Source organism: Cucurbita pepo, chromosome LG05 (genome assembly GCF_002806865.2).
Source record: "Cucurbita pepo subsp. pepo cultivar mu-cu-16 chromosome LG05, ASM280686v2, whole genome shotgun sequence".
Taxonomy (NCBI): Eukaryota; Viridiplantae; Streptophyta; class Magnoliopsida; order Cucurbitales; family Cucurbitaceae; genus Cucurbita; species Cucurbita pepo.
In genome coordinates, this window is record NC_036642.1 from 7,763,739 (window position 1) to 7,784,792 (window position 21,054).

The window sequence follows — 21,054 nt, forward strand, 5'->3', positions numbered from 1 at the left end:
AATGAAACATCAATAATTACTTGTAAACAATAGTTAATTATATAAGGGTAATGGAAGACCAATTTTTTTTAATATAATTTTATAATGCGATAACATAACGATTAGTTTAGAGTTTAGTCATGTTAATTATTTAACCGTAAATATAGGGACATGTACATCTGTATTGGGTTCATGTCTAGATCGAGTTGGTCGAGCCAAGCAAACTTAGAGACCTGGTATAAATAGAGAACAAGGATATGCCTTTAAGGTATGTCCACTTTGAGTATCGTGTGAACTTTATTTTGGGGTTTTCGAAAAGGCCTCACACCAATGAAGACAGTATTCTTTGATTACAAATGTATGTTCATTTCCTAAATTGGCTGAGGTGGTAGTGGTTAAAAATTAAATAATTTTTAATTGTTATTTTAGTTCATATAGATATAAAGAGCAATTGTCCAAAGCCCAAATCTAAAATTAGTGTTTTGTGGGCTTTTGAATGCAAAGCCGGATATCTGTTACGTGTCCAGGCTTGAGAAACGGAATGGGCGATCAGAGAAACGGCGGCTATGGTGGCGACAGCAGCAGCGGTGAGGAGGACGGTGACGCCCAATGGAGAGCCGCCATCGACTCTGTCACTACCACGTCTGTGTTTCTCTCGTCGTTAACTAATGGTCTTCCTGCTACTTCTACAACCACTGCTTCAAACTCGGACGATGACTCCGAGCTTAATCTCGGTCCTCAACCGCCCAAGCAATATCAAATCAAGGTCTCTGTTGCTTCATTTCTCCTCCATCTCTCCTACAAAGCATTAACCTTCTTTGCCTAGTTTTTCTCATTCTTTTCTTTGCCTTGGAATGTTTGCGACTCTTTTGAGTTGAAGCTGTTGGAATGAGAAATGATTGGGATATAATGTTATTTATATAATCAGAACTTTGTTAAAGCTAGAATAGAGTGTTCGTGTTTTGGTGATTCGTATGATTTTTATTCAAGATGCAAGAGATGTTGATTGATTAATTTGGTTTGGCCGTGAAGGCTGGGAGTTACTTGGAGTTCCATTTTTTTTGTTACTTGATGACAATGAACTTCAGCAGATTGGTTGCTACTCTGAATCTGAAGCCAATATATTCTCGGCGACTGACTATTTTTATTAGGGGTGTAATTAGCACAATTGAGATTACGGCTTATCAAGTGATACAATTATATACCTCTTTATCATTCGTAATCATTCAAATGCAGTGGCTAGAAACATTAGACACTGTAACTTTATGCCTGTAATTAAGCATGTCTAATCCACTTGGATGGATGTGCAGCAAGATGCGTCGTTAACAGCAGAAACGCTACACTTTGAATTGTAAACGTGTTTACTTTGCCTTTTTGGTGTAAATATGCATGTAGCCTATTTTATTGTCATTTCTTACAATAACGGATTGATTTCTTGCAGGCACAGAAGATGTTGGAGAATATTTTGGAAACTACTCTGGAGGTGGTAGAACATTCCACAGCTATTCCTTGTGATGATTCCAAAACCAGTGAAGGTGGAATTCGCTTGTTTAAAAATGCTCCCGTTGGAGTTGTGTTTGATCACATCGGTAAGTAGTTTTAACTGTATTTTCTTATCTGAAGAAGTTAGAAGGCAGAAAAGGTGATATTTGATGCTCGTATATAGGATCCCTAATCTTGGATGTCTTTAACTAATATGAAACTAGTACTTATCATAGTGGTCTATTTCATTGAGCAAGAATTGTTACCTGTGTGAATGTTTCTTGACAACTCCCTTCAATGATTAGTTAAAAAATGTTGAGAATAGATAACATAGAGAATCAATAATATTTTGTGGGGTAGAAGTTTCTNTGAATGTTTCTTGACAACTCCCTTCAATGATTAGTTAAAAAAATGTTGTGAATAGATAACATAGAGAATCAATAATATTTTGTGGGGTAGAAGTTTATCATTAGTCATTACTCATTAGTGAAAGTGAATATAAGGAAGGAAGTTGTGTTTTCAATGTGAGCTAACACAGAAGACATCATCAAATATTTCCAGGATATATACTTCAAAGATTATGGTTATTGGTTTAGTTTGTAGCCCAAATGAAAGTTCTAAAACCACCCACTTCATTTATCTCATCTTTTTTTATGAGAAACTTGCATCTTTTTTCATGAGAAACCAAGTTTCATTCATAAGATCANATGAAAGTTCTAAAACCACCCACTTCATTTATCTCATCTTTTCTTATGAGAAACCAAGTTTCATTCATAAGATAAAAGAAAAACCACCTACGCTTTGCTCAACCTAACCCAAAGACTTACTTTTAGAGGCTGCTAGAGGAAAATTTAGACCATAAGTTTCTGGTAAAGTTTGTGGTTAGTTAGCCAGTGAGCACTAGATTCCCTGCTCTTTTGGTTTTCATTGTTCAAGGAGTTTACTGTAGGCAGTTGTTGGAATAGAAATGATGACGGAAAATCCGAATTATTATTAGGCAAAGCCGTAGACCAACCATATGCTTCAAGGATCATAGCCCAATATTGAGAAATATAGGAGCAGTGCCGAAAAAGATGTCCAGGATGTCAGAACTAGCAGAACATATAATGCACCCAGATGGACAAAGATGGATATGAGGCATATGTCTTTGAATTTGATTAACTGCGAAATTGCTCGAGACTAAGCTCACAAGGAAAGATCTTTATCTTCTTGGGATAGGAATCAGTCTAAATCACTTTTTAAAAACCACTTGACTCTTCGTCAAGGAACTCCCTCAAGATCTCTATAAGGGATTTAACTGTAAAAGTGTTGAATGGGTAAAAGGGCCTAAACCAAGAATTGTTACAATGCCAAAAACTGATGGAGGCGAAGAGATAAGAAAGATTGGCCTATTAATTGCTTTTAAATCATTTAGATTGCGTCATAGATCAAATCCCAAGCTTCCTGAGAGACATCCATGCTTCATCATCCATACACCTTGGCCAAGTAGGTAATGGAAAAAGTCGAGGGAAAACCATAGCAAGGACCCCACAACTGAACCAAGAATCATGCCAAAAGGAAGTAGAAAGACCATTATTACCCAAACATCTGTGTGCTCTAGTAGAAAGAAGATCAATCGCTGTACAAATAAAGCACCAAGGGGATTATTGAGAGCCTCCGAATAATCCTTTGCCAAAGATGAATGTCCTCTCAATGATAATATTTAGCCACAATGAATTTGCGCCAAAGAGCATTAACCTCATGCAAAAACCTCCGAACCCATTTTGCCAAGAGGGCTAAATTTTGATGACCAATACAACACAACAGTTTAGGAAGCTGTGTTGTAGCCCAGTTGATGTTGTGCATACCACCCTCTCCTCGCAACCCTCCCCAAAAGAAGTCAAGAAGTGTATCTAGAGTTCTTGGAACCTTCAATTGTAATTTAAATAGAGATAGAAAGTAAGTAGGCGTACTGAAGAGTGGCTTGGATAAGGGTGTGTTGACCACCTTTCGAAATATAAGTATATTTCCAACGACAAAGTTTATGTTGTATTCTCTCAATGACTAGCTACCAAAACTGCGCAGATTTTGAATNCGTGTGTTGACCACCTTTCGAAATATAAGTATATTTCCAACGACAAAGTTTATGTTGCATTCTCTCAATGACTAGCTACCAAAACTGCGCAGATTTTGAATTTCCTCGCACTGGAAGACCAAGATATGCAAAAGGAGAAACACTTTGCTTATAACCAATAGTTGTGAATTTCTAAGAGGATGAGAAGCAATTTGACCCAAGTTGGCACCATTTGCTACTATTCGGCCAAGACAATCTGACGCCAAAATGAAGAGGAATGGAGAAAGAGTATCATCAGCAAGTTGTAAATGATTCACACATAGCTGTGAGTGTTACCAGCAGGATGAGAAGCAATTCGACCCACGTTCGCACTATGTGCTCATATAAGATAATCTAATACCATAATGGAGAGGAAAGGAGAAAGAGGATCACTGTGGCGAATACCTCAAGAGGGGATGATGATACCTTTTGGTTGTCTATGAATGATAATTGAATAATTAACACTAAGATGCATCCACGAATTCACTTCCTCCAGATTCAACCAAAATCTTTGGCATGAAGAATTGCATCTATAAAATTAGTCAACTTTATCAAAAGCCTTTTCTAAATCCAGTTTAAGCACCACCCTCCTTACGGGAGATAAAGCTAATCATCAACCAACTCATCTGCAATTATGGAGGTACATTAAATTTTTCTGCATTAGTTGAAGGCAAAACACTTTCCAATCTATTTGACAGAACTCATTCTATAATTTTGTATGCACAAGGAATGAGGCTGATAGGGGGGAGTTTGTGACTGATTTGGAGTCCAATTTTTTTTTTGGTATAAGGCAGCTATGGTATAGGTATCATTCATATAGATATCATTCAGAGTCACATTAACAATGCTTGAAGTATAGAAATCCCCAATTATAGTCATAACATCCATCATGTTTAACAGTATTCGAAAAAGCTTTAAAGAATTTATCAGTAAAGCCATATGGGCCTGGGGACATGCTCAAGCCTATTGAAATCATAGTCTGATGCACCTCGCCTTCGGGAAACAAACAGCCTCCAAACCACTTGAATGAGCTTCACTTATTGCATCAATCCACATTGGTTGGTAGGAATTGAATGTCATTATCTTTGGTGAATGAAGTTTGATAAAAATAAGTGAACTCTACCTCAGTTGCACAATACGTAAGTGTAACGACCCTACTTTTCCATTAAAAAATAAGGTCGTTCCTACATGCATTAGGTAATGGCTTGGAAACTTTAGTCAAACATTGGTTTGGAATGAAGAAAAACACGTTGGATCACTTTGTCTTCTACTGACGAACTAAGAGGGGCATTATTCTGCTTGTCTTATATGTTAATGATATTGTTATTACTAGAAATGATACATCTGACATTTTATCTCTCAAAACTTTTCTCCAGTCAGTTTCATACTAATGACTTGGTAACATTGAATACTTCTTAGGTATTGAAGTAATGAGAAACTATAAAGATATTTTTGTGTCACAAAGGGAATATGTGCTTGTTTTGCTATCTGAGACTGGGGAAATGGGGAGTCGAGTGATATATTACTCCAATGATGCCTGATCTATAACTTACAAAAGATGGATAACCATTTAAGATCTTTAGAGACATCAAAGATTGGTTGAAAAAGTTGAATTATCTTACTGTGACATGACCAAACATAGTTTATTCGGTAAGCATTATGAGTTAGTTTATGTTTTCACCTACAATGGATCGTTGGGTTTCATTTCAACAAATTCTAGAATATTTGAAGGTTGCACCTAGACGTGGGATCTTATATAAAGATCATGATCATATGAAGATTGAGTGTGTTTCAGATGCCAATTGGGTAGGATCAAGAGAAGGTAGAAGAGCAACTTATGAATATTGGAGGCAATTTGTTTCTTGACCTAGTTGTAGTATCATAACCAAGCTATCTTTCATATTGCATTCAACCTAGTATTTCATGAGTAAACTAAACATATTGAAATTGATTGTCATTTTGTTTGTGAGAACTATAACAAGGTTGGTGTCTATGTAACAAATTGGACATGATTAGCATGTATGTTCTAGATTGAGGGGAGTATTATATGTGAACTTAGGAGCCTAATAGTATTTTGTCATTTATTGTAATTTTACTATGGTTAGTTTAGGCTCCAGGTTTGTCTATATATAGTTGGCCCTACCGTATAGAATGTAATGATATTCTTCCATATTTGGTCTCATAGTAAGCATACCTACTTTTGTATCTGAACAAAATATGTTTTTAAAAATCGAATGGACGAACTATCTTATCACTGTATAATGGAACATGTAAATAGATAAAAAGCCTACATTTGCAGCCGGCACTGTCTTATGCATGCTCTATCGAAAAGTCATGCATTTTGATTAGGAAAATTTCGTAAGGATCGTAAGAATGTTACATTTACTCTATTCTAAACAGAACACCAAGTATTACAAGCATGTATTTCTGAACGAGATTCTATGTTCATATTTTTTATGCTATGAATTCCAAATGAATTTCTCTGATTGTTATATCTATAATGCCTTCAGATGAGCTTCAACGCCCCACAAAGAAACCAAAAATTCTTCCAGGGAAGGAAATCAACGAGAAATCAAAGAAGGTTATCATCACATTGAACCAAACTCTCTTGTTTGTGATTTATCTATCTACATTTGGTTAATAGTATTTTTCTCTTTTCCTATGACCATAAAGTTCAAACAGCGTATCCAATCCATGGCCATTGAAGGAAAAGATATAATCGCTGCTGGAAACCGTGCGCGCGAGAAGTCAATTGCTAGGCTTGAAGCGAAGGAAGCCGCAGCCAAAGCAGCTGCTAAAGGAGAGGAAGAAAGGGTAGCAGAACTGAAAAAGGTAAGAGGAGAGAAATGGTTGCCATCAATTGCTAGGGAAATGAAGTTACAAGCTCAACGTTGATGTATGGGGGTTCAGATGGCAAATTATTCTGGAGATGATGTTTTATATGAATGCATCAGCTCATGTTCAGTTCAGAGAATTAAGGTTTGTTTTCTTGCCCATAAAATTACCTTAAAAATTTTGAACCTCTTCCTCTTGCATATGATTTTCTAATCATTTTTCGTCTATTGCATGCTCCATTTTGGCTTAAAATTATTTTCCATCGGTACCAATGTTTTGCAACTGATCTGTAATGAAAGGTTTATTTGATCTGAAAGGCTTACAAATTTTGTAAGATTGAGATTACTACTTTCGAATTTTGTTTCCTTACTGATCTGCCATGAAATTAGAATTCTCTCATTGATTTTTTACTTCATTATTCCATTTGTTATATGCACTCATTGATCAATGAAAGTCCAAAACAATTAGGTAGTATTCTATATAACATAATCATCTGTATTTCTTCATTTGTTTGTTAGTTTAGTTTGTAATTAACGATATTTATATTATTTGAAGGACTTGAACTACTACATTCTTTAGGGTTATATGAGTTTTGTTCATACGTTCTGTTAGTTGCACAATATTATTTATTTTGGATGTATTTGCATTAGTTTTTTTTTTCTTTCTTTCTAATACATGATATTGGAATAACATTATTTTTTTTAGTATTTATTCACTTGTGATATTCGAATATGATATTCGAATGTCATGTTTGTATTTTGCAATTTCAATTTTAATTTCGACTTTATAAACTTAACAAAATAAATGCTTATGAATTAGTATTGAATAAGAACAAATTTTTAGAAATATTTATAAACGGCTTGGTATTTAAATTTTTGTTAAAAATGGCTTATAGATATTTTTTTTTACGCATGTCCAAAATACGAACGATTTCTTATCCATTCTTATGCAATTAAAAAGAAGATATTGCTTGCATGTATTCCGCATAAACGAATGTGTTACTTATTTTCAGGTTGAATTGAGTTGAGTTGTCAACTTAAAAAAAAAATATTAATTTATATTAATAATTAAAATCTCGTAAAATTCAAGTATCAAATGTTCAAAGTCCCATACAGGACTACATTACTAATGTGTTACAAAAATCAAATATTCGTCATTTTCATAAAAAAAAAATCTTAAAAGTATAGTAAAGATGGATAAGGTGTGAACTCGGTTTTTCGGATTCACCCAATTCAATCAAACCCAAACTAAAAAAAAAAAAAAATAATAACAATAATCCAATCAAACAACCCTAAAAACTAGTATTTTAAAATGCAAGAGATTGAAAGAAAAATGAGGAAATACATATGAGGGGTATTTTGGTAAATGTGTCTCCGATTTTCTCATTTTCCCAAATATAAAAACTCTACAATTAGGTTTCCCGTCTCTCCTTCGCCCATTCTGAATACTCTCAGATTCAAACAGAGAGACCAAAACCCTAACACGATGAAGTACAATCCCAGGGTCTCAAGCTCCCGCCGCAAGAATCGCAAGGCTCACTTCTCAGCACCGTCGAGTGTACGGCGGGTTCTGATGAGTGCGCCTCTCTCCGGCGACCTTCGCTCCAAGTACAATGTTCGCTCGATGCCGATTCGCAAGGACGACGAAGTTCAGGTCTTAAGAGGAACCTACAAAGGCCGTGAAGGAAAGGTCGTTCAGGTCTACCGTCGCAAGTGGGTCATTCACATCGAGCGCGTTACCAGAGAGAAGGTGAACGGCTCCACCGTCAACGTCGGAATGAATCCGTCGAAGGTTATGATCACAAAGCTCAAGTTGGACAAGGATAGGAAGTCGCTGCTCGATCGTAAGGCTAAGGGCCGTGCTTCTTCTGATAAGGATAAGGGCACTAAATTCACCGCCGAGGATATTATGCAAAGCGTCGACTAATTTTGATGTGGTGACATTTTTTTATAGTTCTGTTAGTTCTATCTCTTTCCCAGTTTTGATATCTTTCTATTTTCCATTTATGTTTTGTTTATTTTGATGCGTAAAGATGAAGACAATGCTTTATTGTTTTGATGCTTTGAGTTCTACTGGAATTTTGGTTATTTTTCAATGCAGTCTCATACAATACCTTTTGTTAATAACTCTGTTCTTGCTCTTAGAAAGGAGAATTGGTAGTTTTTATTGAGATGATTTAATTCTGTGGCCACAGTGATAATTGTTGAAGAATCTAAGCAATTGTGGCTTAACCCTTAACTTTCTGGGTTGCAACTTGCAAATTTTATCAACTTTGCTTGTTGTTGTTATAAAGATTTGAATTTTTGTTGCTTTGAAGCCTTTCCACTGTAGTACTTGTAATGTAGCATCATATAGCATAGCATCCCCAAAGAATTGGTTTATTTTTGAAATGGTATGAAGTTCCCCTACGATAATATACACTCAGGGTAGAATATAAAGCGCCTTTCACATTCCCCTGTGAAGGTTTCCATATCATTTTTTTATATTCTATCAGCTTATTTCTTCAGGAGTTTGACTAGAGTCTAAAAGGGTATGCATTTTGAATTCTGATCATAAAGAATAGCTATTCCTGTGAACATGGAGAGAGTCGAATCATTGATAATGATTTGTTTTTGTTGTCCGAAAATTATGGGTAGAAGTAATGTTCTTATGAATTAACTTTGATCTAGAAAAAACGTTCTTTATTTTGAGAAAGTAGAAATCAGCTTCATTTTATGGCTTATGAGATTCATCATTGCTAATTTATGGGATGCAAATTGATTTCTTAGTGACTAGAAGAATCCCAAACAGGCTGCATGAATGCATGCTGTATACATTCAGGTGCATGAAACTTAATCTTATACCATATATCATCTAACATAGCCATAGGTGTCTGAAATCCGTTTGTACTGCATTTGCATATGTTGCATATGTTAATTTTGCACATCACTTTTTAAGATATGAATTTGGGTGGACTTGGATATAGTCTTTATACTTGAACCTTAGTTCTAGCTTAGTTTCTATATGGTTGAATCTGCTCCCAAGCTTTGAGTATGCATTCTCAAGCACCCTTAGAGGCTATATATACACACTTGCAGTGTCATATTTCTTACTTATGACCAACCCTTCATCCACCTTTCCTCTTGTATTGCAGTTCACCAAGTGATACAGTAGCTTTCTGTTATCTATAGTTCATTATGTGGAAGAAATGACTGATTCTCATAATAATTCCATCCCCTTGTAGTTAAGGTTCATGTACCTAAACAAACAGAGCCCTACTCACTGTGTTTAGGAATAAATTTGAGGCATCCCATTAGTGTAATCCTACTTCCAACCAACGTAGTGGATGCATTTAGTTTTAGTTCTACCATAACCAACCTCAACCCCAAATGATGCAGGGAAGGAATAAAGGCCTTTAATGAAAAAGAAGTGGATGTTACTATCATAGAGATATTACTTGGTTGAAAATGTTGAAAATGTTTCATTTTGGATACCTGATTTTATGACCACTTATTTCATTGTCTGACTTGTTTGTACACACATATTAAATATTTAGTATTAATAAATAAATAAATAACTAATATTACTTGGTTGAAAATGTTTCATTGGAGATGATAAAATGGAAACTTCTGAAACAGGAAAAGCAAGATTTTTTAATATATATATATATATATATATATATATATATATATATATATATATATAGATAATATCAATTTTTATCATAAATTTTCAAGTTCATCCAATTGAATTTCAGAACTTTGATAATTGTTGCAATCATTACCTTAATTAAGAGCATGTATTATAGCAATCTGACCCAAATTAAAGAGTCAAAAAGGAATTACAGAAAAATATTTAAATAGGTATTTGCAAAATATTTATTTGTGTGATATATTTGCATATCTGATGATGTAAAAAGTACCCATGCAATAGGCTGATTTAGACACCAGTGAGATTATTTATTTATTTATTGAGTATTATATATAATTTAAAGATGATCATTGTGATTTAACCAAACTATAAAGTTGCCTAATTAATACTTTGAATACCATAAGTAGACTAAATTGATCTAAAGGAATTATATTTCTTTCGAATGCTTGCAAGGTTTCAATAATATTGATTTTTTTTTTCTTCACAAAATTGATTATCAGGTTAAAAAAGAGGAAACAAAAATTAAATAAGAATTTAGAACATTTTCAACCAAAAAAAATCATTTAACTCTCTCCAACGTAAGAAGATATAAATTGTCAAAATGACCAAAAGCCTCCAAAGTCTAAAAAGGAAAAAAACGAACAAAATAGAAGAGTGGAAAATGAAAATACAGACAATCCAGTGTTAGAGCGCCTAAAAAAATGAATGTGTGGGAGCTACTTACTGAGTGCTCGTTTTCTCGAGCAACGCAAGAATTTGAATGCTTTTCACAAATAAGTTCTCAACAATTATGGCTTGAGAGCAACGGCCAAACCGAACTTGGGAATTCTGTCCAAAGCCTTGGTGTCAATCTCACCAGCGATGGTCAACAAAGATTTTGGAATAATTTCATGCTGGATGAGTGCCCCAAGCTTCCCATTGTTGTTCAGCTTTGCCTTCACCACTGTCAGATGATCAACAGCAATCGACCCTCCTACCGTGAAAGTATTCTCGTTCGTCGAGAATCTTCGTGTAATCTCTCCCACTGCAGAACTCCTTTTGAGCTGATCCAAATGGTGCACGTAAGAAGCTCTTATAGAATCTCCCTTGTCACCTCTATGATTAGGGAGAGAAGCTATGAATTAGGGCGTGCAACAGATCCAACATAGTAAAGCAGTTGTAGATTTCACAAAAGTGATTTTCATCCAGTGGGAACGATATCTTACAATATTATCGATGCAGACGAATCAGGTTTTGTCACGCTAATGCCAGCAGTATATTTCGTAAAGTTACCGGAAGTGGTGTCATAACCAGCTTCCCCACCAAAGGCGATGCTTGGAGTACCAAGAGTGGCAGAAACATCAATGAAGGGGTTTTGATTCAAGGCAACTGCANGCCAAGAGTGACAGAAACATCAATGAAGGGGTTTTGATTCAAGGCAACTGCAGTNACCAAGAGTGGCAGAAACATCAATGAAGGGGTTTTGATTCAAGGCAACTGCAGTTGCTAGGGTTGCGTGATGGTGGAAATACTGAACCTCCAGCTGCAGCAAGAAGGAAAAAATGAGATACATTCCACATAAATTATAAAAAAGATCTACACTCAAATGAAAAGAATCCTCCACTTTACCTTGCCAGAGTTATGATCAGGGAACTTGACTGAAGCAATAGTCTTGGTTGATGGGACAATATCATTCAATGTGATGATAGTAGATATCTGAGAAAAACAAAAGAACGGATAAATATGAAAAACACGAGGATGTGTAGCATGAACCAACCCCAGAAAAAGATATACAGAATTGAAACGAGAGAGGAAGCAAAACAACTCACATTTGATGCTGTATCAACTTTAACATCAAATNATACAGAATTGATACGAGAGAGGAAGCAAAACAACTCACATTTGATGCTGTATCAACTTTAACATCAAATGTAACATTTCTGTACTTGTATAATGCTGCAACATCCCCAGATGAAAGTCCCCCTTTCTTCACTGCGGTTGATGTGAGGACCTATAAGACGAAGAATACAATAAATTAATATAACTTGACATGAAGTCACTCCATAATTCAACAAACTAACATGCACTAGCAATTGGGGATGGAATCTACAGAGGAAAGGCTCACTCATGGCATATACATCAAACGACTCAAAACTATGATTTCAGCTTTAAAGACATTATCATATAATTCAAGGTAGAGAGTATTCATAGAACACTTGAAGTTTGGAGAAAGAACATAAGACAATAACAGCAGAACTTAGATAAGGTAAAACCTAAATACAATAGCGCAATAACAACATATAACAACTGAAAGCCTGAAATAGCACCAACAGACAGAAGAAATGAAAAAGGTAAGGTTATAAAATGTCTGGTTCAAAATCTTTCAACTTAACAAAAATCCAGCAACATTGCAGANAAAATGAAAAAGGCAAGGTTATAAAATGTCTTCTTCAAAATCTTTCAACTTAACAAAAATCCAGCAACATTGCAGATAGCCATTGCTAGTAGATCCTACCAGACATATCTGCCGTAAAGGTCCGCCAACATTTGCTAGGGAAAAATCTATGAATCAACTGCCGAATATTGATCCAATTCAAAACGAAAATAAGACAAACAGTATAATCGCACAATCATCCAAAGCACTCGGAGGCAGAATCACTTCAAGGACAATTTAAAACTACCACATCATTACACAACAGAATACAATTGCAAAAAAAGCGAATCCAATGCAATAACATTGGGAAGCTTAATTAAGGACCTAGACGTTTCGCATCATGGCACAGAGAAATGGAAAAAAAAATAAAATAAAAATAAGAAGTGCGGGATTCATACCACTCCAGCATCGCTATAAGTAGAAACAGAGAACTTCTGATCCGAGATGTAGTCNAATCCAGCATCGCTATAAGTAGAAACAGAGAACTTCTGATCCGAGATGTAGTCCCTCGTCAGAAGATCTGAAAAAATAAAACAGTAATGATCATCAATCTTGCTTCGATTGTAAATCTAGAAGAGAGACAGAAGAATAAGAAGAATACCTTTAGCCTTCTTGCCGATGTCGGAGAAAAGACCGGGCCCCTTGCTCATCTTGGAATCGGAATTGCAGAGAGAAACGAGAGAGGGAGAGAGAAAGAATTGGGAGAGGAGGAAATGGAGAAATGTAGAATAAAATTTACAGAGAGGAGAGGAGACGATCACTTTCCNGATCGGAATTGCAGAGAGAAACGAGAGAGAAAGAGAGAGAGAAAGAATTGGGAGAGGAGGAAATGGAGAAACGTAGAATAAAATTTACAGAGAGGAGAGGAGACGATCACTTTCCCCACACCACCAGTTCCGCGATTTTGTTGCCATCTCCCTTCGCTTCCAATATGTCCGTTTCCTACGACTAGGTTACAACAATTTCACATCACATAATATTTATAATTATAATTATAATATTTATAAAAATAAATAAATTAAAACTAATGTGACCCAAATATTTTGTTTATGAAATATTTTTGTATTTTTAAAAGCTTTGCATGGCACATTCACACACAAGTGCTACCCGACATACGGGACTAGAAAATGACTTTCGATTTACCCCGACCCTTGTTGCCTTCCTTAACAACCCTCGAGCCTCTTTTGCGCCGCCTTCCTCGTAGAAGCCATGGGGTTGACCCCTAAGATTGAATTCCATAGTCGAAAACGTTGTAATAAGAAATACACGAATATCTCCAATAGTTAGTCTATTTCCTTCTAGCAAAAGAAATTAAAAAATTGGATATGCAACGGCCTAAACCCACTTCTAGCAAATATTTTACTCTTTGGGCTTTGCATTTCAGGCTTCTACTCAAGTAGCGTCTGTTAGGGAGAGGTTTATACACTCTTGTAAAAAAAAACTGTTTCTTTTCCATCTCTAACCGACGTGAGATCTCACAATCCATCCCCTTCGAGGCCTAATGTCCTTCCTGGCACACTGCACGGTGTCTGGCTCTGATACCATTTGTAACCGCCCAAACACTTCGTTAGCAAATATTATCCGATTTGGCTCGTTACGTATTCTCGTCAGCCTCACGATTTTCAAAAAAATAATAAAAAACACCCTTAAACTTTTTTAAAAGCCTAAAAAATACTCATACCTTGGTGTACGAACAGAACCATTAGTACCATATTTCAAAAATATTCATAAACTTTCAAAAACAACATTAATACTTTACACCTTTAAAAAAAATAAAATAAAAAGACTGTTTAAGATTATATTAATAACGTTCATTTTTAGTATGAATAATATTAGATTGAAAAAAAAATTAAAATTATTATTAAAGTCAAATAATTAATTACAAGGCTTTTTAAGCATAAATCAAGTAAGCATTGACATAACCTAAGAGTTGCAGCTTAAATGAAAAATACAACTATCTTGACTTTATTTCCACGACCTTCCCAACGATGCCATCTTTCGTACATGTGTGTCTTATCTGTATCTAGAAAAAGAAATATCAAACATGGTTTTAGTATTTAAAAATATTCAGTAAATAGTTTCATTGTTAAGGTCGAAAAATGCAATTATATGCAATCATCGTGGGATCTAAGGTTTTGTGGTGTACAGGGATGTTTCATTGGATTGGGTTGTCCTTATTCAACATGGAAAGGTTATTATATTGTCTAATCAATTAAATGGTTATGAATGCAATTGTCCATTGCACGACCTAAAACTAATGACAATGGTATTTCCGGAGATATTATGGATACATAAATGAAATCTAAATCTTTACAGATCATAACCCTTTTAAGTATTTCTTGATGCACAAAAAATTTAATATGAAATTGTCTAGGTAGTTAGAATTAGTAAAAAAAAGATTAGAATGTGGAGATATTGTATCTCAGATAAGATAAATGTAATGGCAAACACCTTGAGTAGAAAATTGACCCACATGTCAACATTGCTCGTCTGTTCGGTACAACCGATGATTACAAAATAGATTATACATGTATACCAAATAGATCCACATTGATTGAGAAATGGTGCCTCTTAGAAACCAAACGAGCCAAAGTAGGTCTCACTGACATCCAATGGAACAGCTCAAATCCACCGCTAGTAAATATTGTCATTTTTAAGCTTTTCGTTTCGAGCTTCCCCTCAAGGTTCTAAAACGCGTCTACTTAAGGAAGGTTTCCACACCCTTATAAGAGTATTTTGTTCTCTTCCCCAACCAATGTAAGATACATCACATCCGATAAAGAGATTCATTGGCAAAAACAGTTGTGTATGCTGAAAAATATGAGGTATCAACGGACTCTTATTGTTTACCATTTTGGATACATCTAGGTAGCACTAACACATATCAGGGCTGTACTCAATCTATGAGAGGAGTCGTATTCATCTCTCCTCGTGTTTGGTTTTCCCTTAGCGCAACCTCCTCGATTTTATTTCTCCATGGCTAATTATTTGATGATTGTTGTTATACAATTTGGTGAACATTGAGTCAATTGAAAGTTGAGACAGAGAAATTTATTATCACTCTCAGTGATCTAAATTCATTGGTGGGCAACAAATTGTTGCACAAAAAATCAGAATTACATATTTCGTAATTCTCAAAAAAAAAAAAAAAAAAAAAAAAAAAAAAAAAAAAAAAAAAAAAAAAAAAAAAAAAAAAAAAAAAAAAAAACCTCTCAATCGCCGACGCCGGCGCCCCGTTCATCGCAGGCGGAGAGTATTCTTGAATAAGGAATGGGTCCAGGTCCACCCATATCATTTCGATGGCATCCACATCCACGACGATGTGGAAGTTGAGATCGATGTTGTCGGCGGCCAAGCGGAGCGCAAACGAGGAGATCTCCTGATAGATGATATCGCAGGCGGCAATGGGGATGCTGAAGGAAGACAAAAAATGAAGCACGTGGTAGTTGGGGAGGAAGGGTGGGTGTTCCAGGTCGCGCAGAATAAAAGGGAACAGAGATTCGCCCAATGGAGATGAGGGACTTTGTTGAAGAATTTGGCGAGAAGATCGAGAGATGAGATGGCTTGAATGTCCGAGTCGGAGTTCCACGAACTGCATGAGTTGCTCGTGGGAAGCGACGGTGCCGGTGGTATTGGTGCGGATGGAAAATTGGAAGGACAAAGAGTCGCCGAAGGTTAGAGACATGGTGAGTGTTGATGAAAACAGAGGATATGAGCAACTGTTAAGAGTATGTTGAAATTGGTTGGGAAGGGGAAGAGGGAGGGGTGTCTTATTTATAGGCTTTTGATTTCCAAATGTTTCTGACCGTTGGATCACTTCCAGAATTCATAAAAGGAAAATGTTCACATCGCCGGTGAAATATTTTCAGGCACGGCCGAACGGCTATTTCTTCTAGTAGTGGAAGCAAAAAAGGAAAATATTTGTGCCGGCATGTGCGAGAAATATTAACGCCTGATTTCTATTGTTGTTCTTCTTCTTTGCCGTCGCCTCTTCCGCGCCGGAGAGATATATTCAGGCACGGCCAAACGGCTAGTTTGATTTGGTTGAATGAAGCGTTGACCGTACAACTGGCTGCCGGAGCGTGGAAAACACTAACGTCTACCGGCCTTCTTCCATTTCCGTTCCCACTTTTATTTCTTTTTTCTTTTTTCATTTTAAAGGACAAATATGTTAATATTAAGAAAACGAAAATTAAGTTGTTACATTATTTGATTTATCTTTTATCCCTTTTAGTTTTAAAATTTTAATATATTAATATATTTTTTATAAAAAAAACGAAAATTTTAGCATAATATTATTTAAATATTTAAATATTTAATATATTATAATTTAATGTGTTATTTAAATTATATTTAAATTACCATATATATTTAAATTTATTTAACCAATTTAAATCTCATTTAAGTTCAACCATGTTTTAAATATATCTTTTTATTTAATGTATCTATGCCGTTAATTTCTCTCTTATATTTAATTTATCTAATATATTAAACCCTAATTTAAAATTTTCAAATTAAATATATTTCTCTTCATTTGTATTTAATATATCTAGTATTCATTCATTAATTATAGTTGGAACAAAATTAATTAAATTAACTCTTTAATTAACCATTTTTCATTTATTAACTATATAAGTCATTCCACTATACCTATAATTGTACTTTTATTCATTATAGGACAATTATCCATTAATATAATCATTATAAGTAAGTCAGTCCTGAATTACAGTTGACTGAAAAATTCGTTTTACTATTGTAATTACATCTTTGACCCTAAGTATGAGTATTTCTCTAATGAACAATTTGTTTATAATCAAATCATAAACCAAATTCATTTCGGGCTAGTGGGAGGGTAGAGTCACATTGTTAAGTCCCAAAATTAGAATGAAGAGAATAACTCATCTACTTTACCTATACGAAAAATACTGAATTTCACATCATGATGTTAGGTAAATAATTCCTTATTTGGTCAAGGTCCCCAAATGGTAGACGTATTAAATTGGTTGCAAAATTCTTTTTCATCCATACAAATCAAATGATAAGTTCGTAAGATGCTAGAATAACAATGGAAGATAGACAATCAGTGACGAAAGATTAGGAAGTGAGCAAGAAGGTGCTCGAACAACAAGATTCAACCAATCATTTAAGCATTTGTTTAATTCTTTCCTGATGGTATTTGATAAAATATTTCTCTTAATCCAAAATTACAAGAAATTACATAATAATAATAATTGTTAAATCGAGCTGAATACACCATTTTTTAGTCGGGGGACTGTGCGATGCCGAGCCAAAGGAGTTGGCAATTGCAGAAACGACACGTGGCAATAGGGAAAGCAGATGCCCACGCGGGTCGTGAATCAGGTAGAGGCGCACGTCTCGGGTCAGACAATGCGAGGGAGCGGGTTGCGATGTTGGGCCGTGGGTTGCAGGTGTCTGGGCTGATGGTTGGAGGTGTCTACACCGAGGGTTGCAGGTGCTTGGGTTGAGGCGCTTTAGGCTGCGAAACAAGCTTGACCGTGAGCCGTAACTAATTGGGTTGCAGGTGAGCATCCGACCCAAATTCTGACCGGAAAGTCCGTCTTCCTTACCGCAGTTGTCCGACCCAAATGCTCATACACCTAACTATCTTAAATTAATAATAATAATAAAGCTTATATTTATTTATCCAAATAATAAATCAAAGTATAGAGTTTGAAGAATATTGAATCAGTTGGGACAAAAATGTGAAATTTATTGTCACACTATCATTGATCTAATTACAATGATATGCAACGAAATTGTTGCACAAAATATATGAGAATTACTTTTTCCCTAATTCTTTCAAAAACAAAAAAGAAAGAATTATTGTTCCAATTGGGTTCTGCAGAGAGGACACGAATTGCTCATCTCAAGCCACTTGAGGATACAGCATTTGTGATACACATGACCACATGGGATTCTGCTCACCTCCTCTTCTCCCTTCAGCGCTTCGCAACACACGCTGCAATCCCCCTCCTCCTCTTCCTCCCTTAACCCATCAAATTTCTGCCTCTGCAACCTCTCAATCGCCGACGCCGGCGCCCCGTTCATCGCAGGCGGAGAATGTTCTTCAACAAGGAATGGGTCCAGGTCCACCCATGTCATTTCGCTGACATTCACATCCACGACCATGTGGAAGTTGAGATGGAAGTCGTCGGCGGTCATGTGTTGCGCAAACGAGGAGATCTGGTCATAGATGACATTGCAGGCGGGGATGGGGATTCTGAAGGAAGACAGAAACCGAAGCACGGAGGAGTTTTCGAGGAAGGGTGGTTGTTCCTGGTCGCGCAGAATAAAAGAGAACAGAGCATCGCCCATTGGGGTTGAGGGACTCCGTTGGAGAATTTGGTGAGAGGATCGAGAGATGAGATTGCTCGAATGTCCGACTCGGAGTTCCATCAACTGCATGGGTTGCTCGCCGGAACCCACGCTGTCGTTGCAAGTGCCCCGCATGGAACATTGGAAGGACAGATAGTTGTGGGAGCTCAAAGACATGGTGGGTGTTGCTGAAAACAGAGGATATGAGCAACTGTTAAGAGTGTGTTGAAATTGGTAGGCAAGGGGAAGGGGGAGCGGTGTCTTATTTATAGGCTTTTGATTTCCAAATGTTTCTGACCGTTGGATCACTTCCAGAATTCATAAAAGGAAAATGTTGGCCGTGCCGGTGAGATGTTTTCAGGCACGGCCAAACGGCTAGTTTGATGTGGTTGAATGAAGCGTTGACCGTACAACGGCCTGCCGGAGCGTGCGAAAACACTAATGTCTATCGGCTTCTCCCATTTCCCTTCTGTTTTAACTCACCCATTGTTTTATTATTATTATTTTTTTCTTTCTTTTCTTTTTTCTGAAAAATATGTTCATATTATGAAAATGAAAAATAAGTTATTAATTATTTGATTTATGTTGGTGTTTTTTTTAGTATTTTTAATTTTTAATGTATTAATATATTTAAAAAAAAATAAAATAAATAACTCATATTCAAGATGATAGAAAAAATTATATTTTGTTTATTGCCCATGTTTGAAAATATCAATCTTAAAAGTTCCAAAATTAATTTTATTTCTATTCTTCTAAAATATATTTTGTGAGAAGTTATTTGATAGAATAAATACTCGCTAGGTATTACTATTAGGTTATGTGATGGATATGACTTCGATTGTTTTGCCTGCAGTAGTCTCGACCTACACCTCAAACGTAGCCCGGCTATGTGCAGCTCGTACACATGACTCTGCCCAGAAGCCACTCAAACTCATTTAATCTTCAGCCATTCTCAGGTCAACTCAAATTCGTGATCCCTTCTTTTTTGCCTAGAGTCCATAAACTCTCAAATAGACCATACCTGCATGTCTACCCATGACTAACCTATTGAAGGGAATGAACTCTACATCCACGTAGCGGAAGCACTCTCAAACAGACCATAACCTATTGAAGGGAATGAACTCTTCATCCACGGAGTGGGAGCACTCTCAAACAGACCTGCATGCCTACCCATGACTAACCTATTGAAGGGAATGAACTTTTCATCCAACGTAGCGAAAGCATTTGCACCGTTTTGATTTTTATTAAGAATTAAAATAATGCAATAAATAGAAGAGTAAGAACTCTACCTTGGTAGAAACTTTAGCTTACAAGACTCCTCAGTATTCCAACATGCAGAAGTCAAGGCTCGAACACAAAGTCAAGGCTTGTGGAGCCTCTTGAAATAAAATCTCTTAAACACAAGGTGAAGGCTTGTGGGAGCCTCTTAAAAGAAAATCCCAAAGGATTGGAGAAAGAGTTTCAAGAATTTTCTGGAGAGATTGATATCTCTTTAACTCAACCCCGAGGTTCTATTTATAGGGACTCTAGGAGAATATTTACCAAATAATATATTTGGATATTTAATATATTAGAATATTTTACCATTCCTAATATATATTTAATTAATTTGAATTTCATTCAAATTTCAAATATAGGGTATCAAATATAATAAATATATTTTTTTCTTTTTAATATATCTAATATATTAAATATTAATTTGAACCCTTTAAATTAATATATTTTTTTTCATTTATATTTAACCTATCTAATATATTAAATATTAATTTGAACCTTTCAAATTAAATATATTTTATCTATTTATTAAATATTAATTTGATATTTCAAATTAAATTTATTTCTTCTCTATATTTAATATATCTAATTTATTAAACATCAATTTGAACACTTCAAAATTTCTTTCAAATAAATTGAACCTTTTAGCGTTACTATGAGCTAGCAACGGAACCTTATGAACCTACAGATCTCCAATGATACAAAATTAATTAATTATACTCTTTTATTAATCAATTTTTATTCATTAACTATACGTCACTCCACTATAGACCTAGAGTTGTACTCTTATGTACTGTAGGACAAGTTATGTCCATTGATATAATCATTACAAGCAAGTCGATCCTTCACGAGTTATTCATAATTACAGCTGGGTCAAAAGTCCGTTTTACCCCTATAATTAACTATTTCACCTTAAGTACCACTAATTCTCTAATGAATAATTTGTCTATGATCCAATCATAAACCAAGTCCCTCTCGGGTCAATGAGAGGGTGGGGCCCTATTGTTCAAGT

The 21,054-nt window shown here is 35.5% G+C and overlaps 4 protein-coding genes across 4 annotated transcripts; 2 read left to right on the forward strand and 2 right to left on the reverse strand.

Moving 5' to 3' along the window:
* The first annotated feature begins 451 nt into the window (after positions 1 to 451).
* On the forward strand, positions 452 to 6,660 carry LOC111794698. Its single transcript, XM_023676808.1, has 4 exons — positions 452 to 745; positions 1,421 to 1,568; positions 6,064 to 6,134; positions 6,227 to 6,660. Exons 1-4 carry the CDS (start codon positions 476 to 478, stop codon positions 6,446 to 6,448), a joined length of 711 nt encoding a protein of 236 aa, XP_023532576.1. The 5' UTR covers positions 452 to 475; the 3' UTR covers positions 6,449 to 6,660.
* Positions 6,661 to 7,800: 1,140 nt separating this feature from the next.
* LOC111794598 (60S ribosomal protein L26-1-like) lies at positions 7,801 to 8,511 on the forward strand. Its single transcript, XM_023676650.1, has one exon. It carries the CDS (start codon positions 7,874 to 7,876, stop codon positions 8,312 to 8,314), a length of 441 nt encoding a protein of 146 aa, XP_023532418.1. The 5' UTR covers positions 7,801 to 7,873; the 3' UTR covers positions 8,315 to 8,511.
* Positions 8,512 to 10,560: 2,049 nt separating this feature from the next.
* On the reverse strand, positions 10,561 to 13,180 carry LOC111794631 (mitochondrial outer membrane protein porin 2-like). The gene is made up of 7 exons (XM_023676715.1): positions 13,033 to 13,180; positions 12,885 to 12,951; positions 11,898 to 12,009; positions 11,627 to 11,713; positions 11,500 to 11,540; positions 11,224 to 11,391; positions 10,561 to 11,113 (listed from the first exon to the last, which is right to left on the reverse strand). The coding sequence occupies exons 1-7, from the start codon at positions 13,079 to 13,081 to the stop codon at positions 10,807 to 10,809; spliced, it is 831 nt and encodes a 276-aa protein (XP_023532483.1). The 5' UTR covers positions 13,082 to 13,180; the 3' UTR covers positions 10,561 to 10,806.
* A 5,092-nt stretch (positions 13,181 to 18,272) lies between these two features.
* LOC111795098 (E3 ubiquitin ligase BIG BROTHER-like) lies at positions 18,273 to 18,902 on the reverse strand. Its single transcript, XM_023677344.1, has one exon. It carries the CDS (start codon positions 18,900 to 18,902, stop codon positions 18,273 to 18,275), a length of 630 nt encoding a protein of 209 aa, XP_023533112.1.
* Positions 18,903 to 21,054: the final 2,152 nt, after the last annotated feature.

Excerpts from the sequence above, each read along its gene's own strand:
- LOC111794698 (XM_023676808.1), top strand. The coding sequence starts at position 476 with ATGCAAAGCCGGATATCTGTTACGTGTCCAGGCTTGAGAAACGGAATG. Across the intron at positions 746-1,420 it reads CCAAGCAATATCAAATCAAG|GCACAGAAGATGTTGGAGAA; the intron begins GTCTCTGTTGCT and ends GATTTCTTGCAG. Across the intron at positions 1,569-6,063 it reads AGTTGTGTTTGATCACATCG|ATGAGCTTCAACGCCCCACA; the intron begins GTAAGTAGTTTT and ends TAATGCCTTCAG.
- LOC111794598 (XM_023676650.1), top strand. The coding sequence starts at position 7,874 with ATGAAGTACAATCCCAGGGTCTCAAGCTCCCGCCGCAAGAATCGCAAG.
- LOC111794631 (XM_023676715.1), bottom strand. The coding sequence starts at position 13,081 with ATGAGCAAGGGGCCCGGTCTTTTCTCCGACATCGGCAAGAAGGCTAAA. Across the intron at positions 12,952-13,032 it reads CATCGGCAAGAAGGCTAAAG|ATCTTCTGACGAGGGACTAC; the intron begins GTATTCTTCTTA and ends TTATTTTTTCAG. Across the intron at positions 11,114-11,223 it reads TCGTCTGCATCGATAATATT|AGGTGACAAGGGAGATTCTA; the intron begins GTAAGATATCGT and ends CCCTAATCATAG.
- LOC111795098 (XM_023677344.1), bottom strand. The coding sequence starts at position 18,902 with ATGCGGGGCACTTGCAACGACAGCGTGGGTTCCGGCGAGCAACCCATG.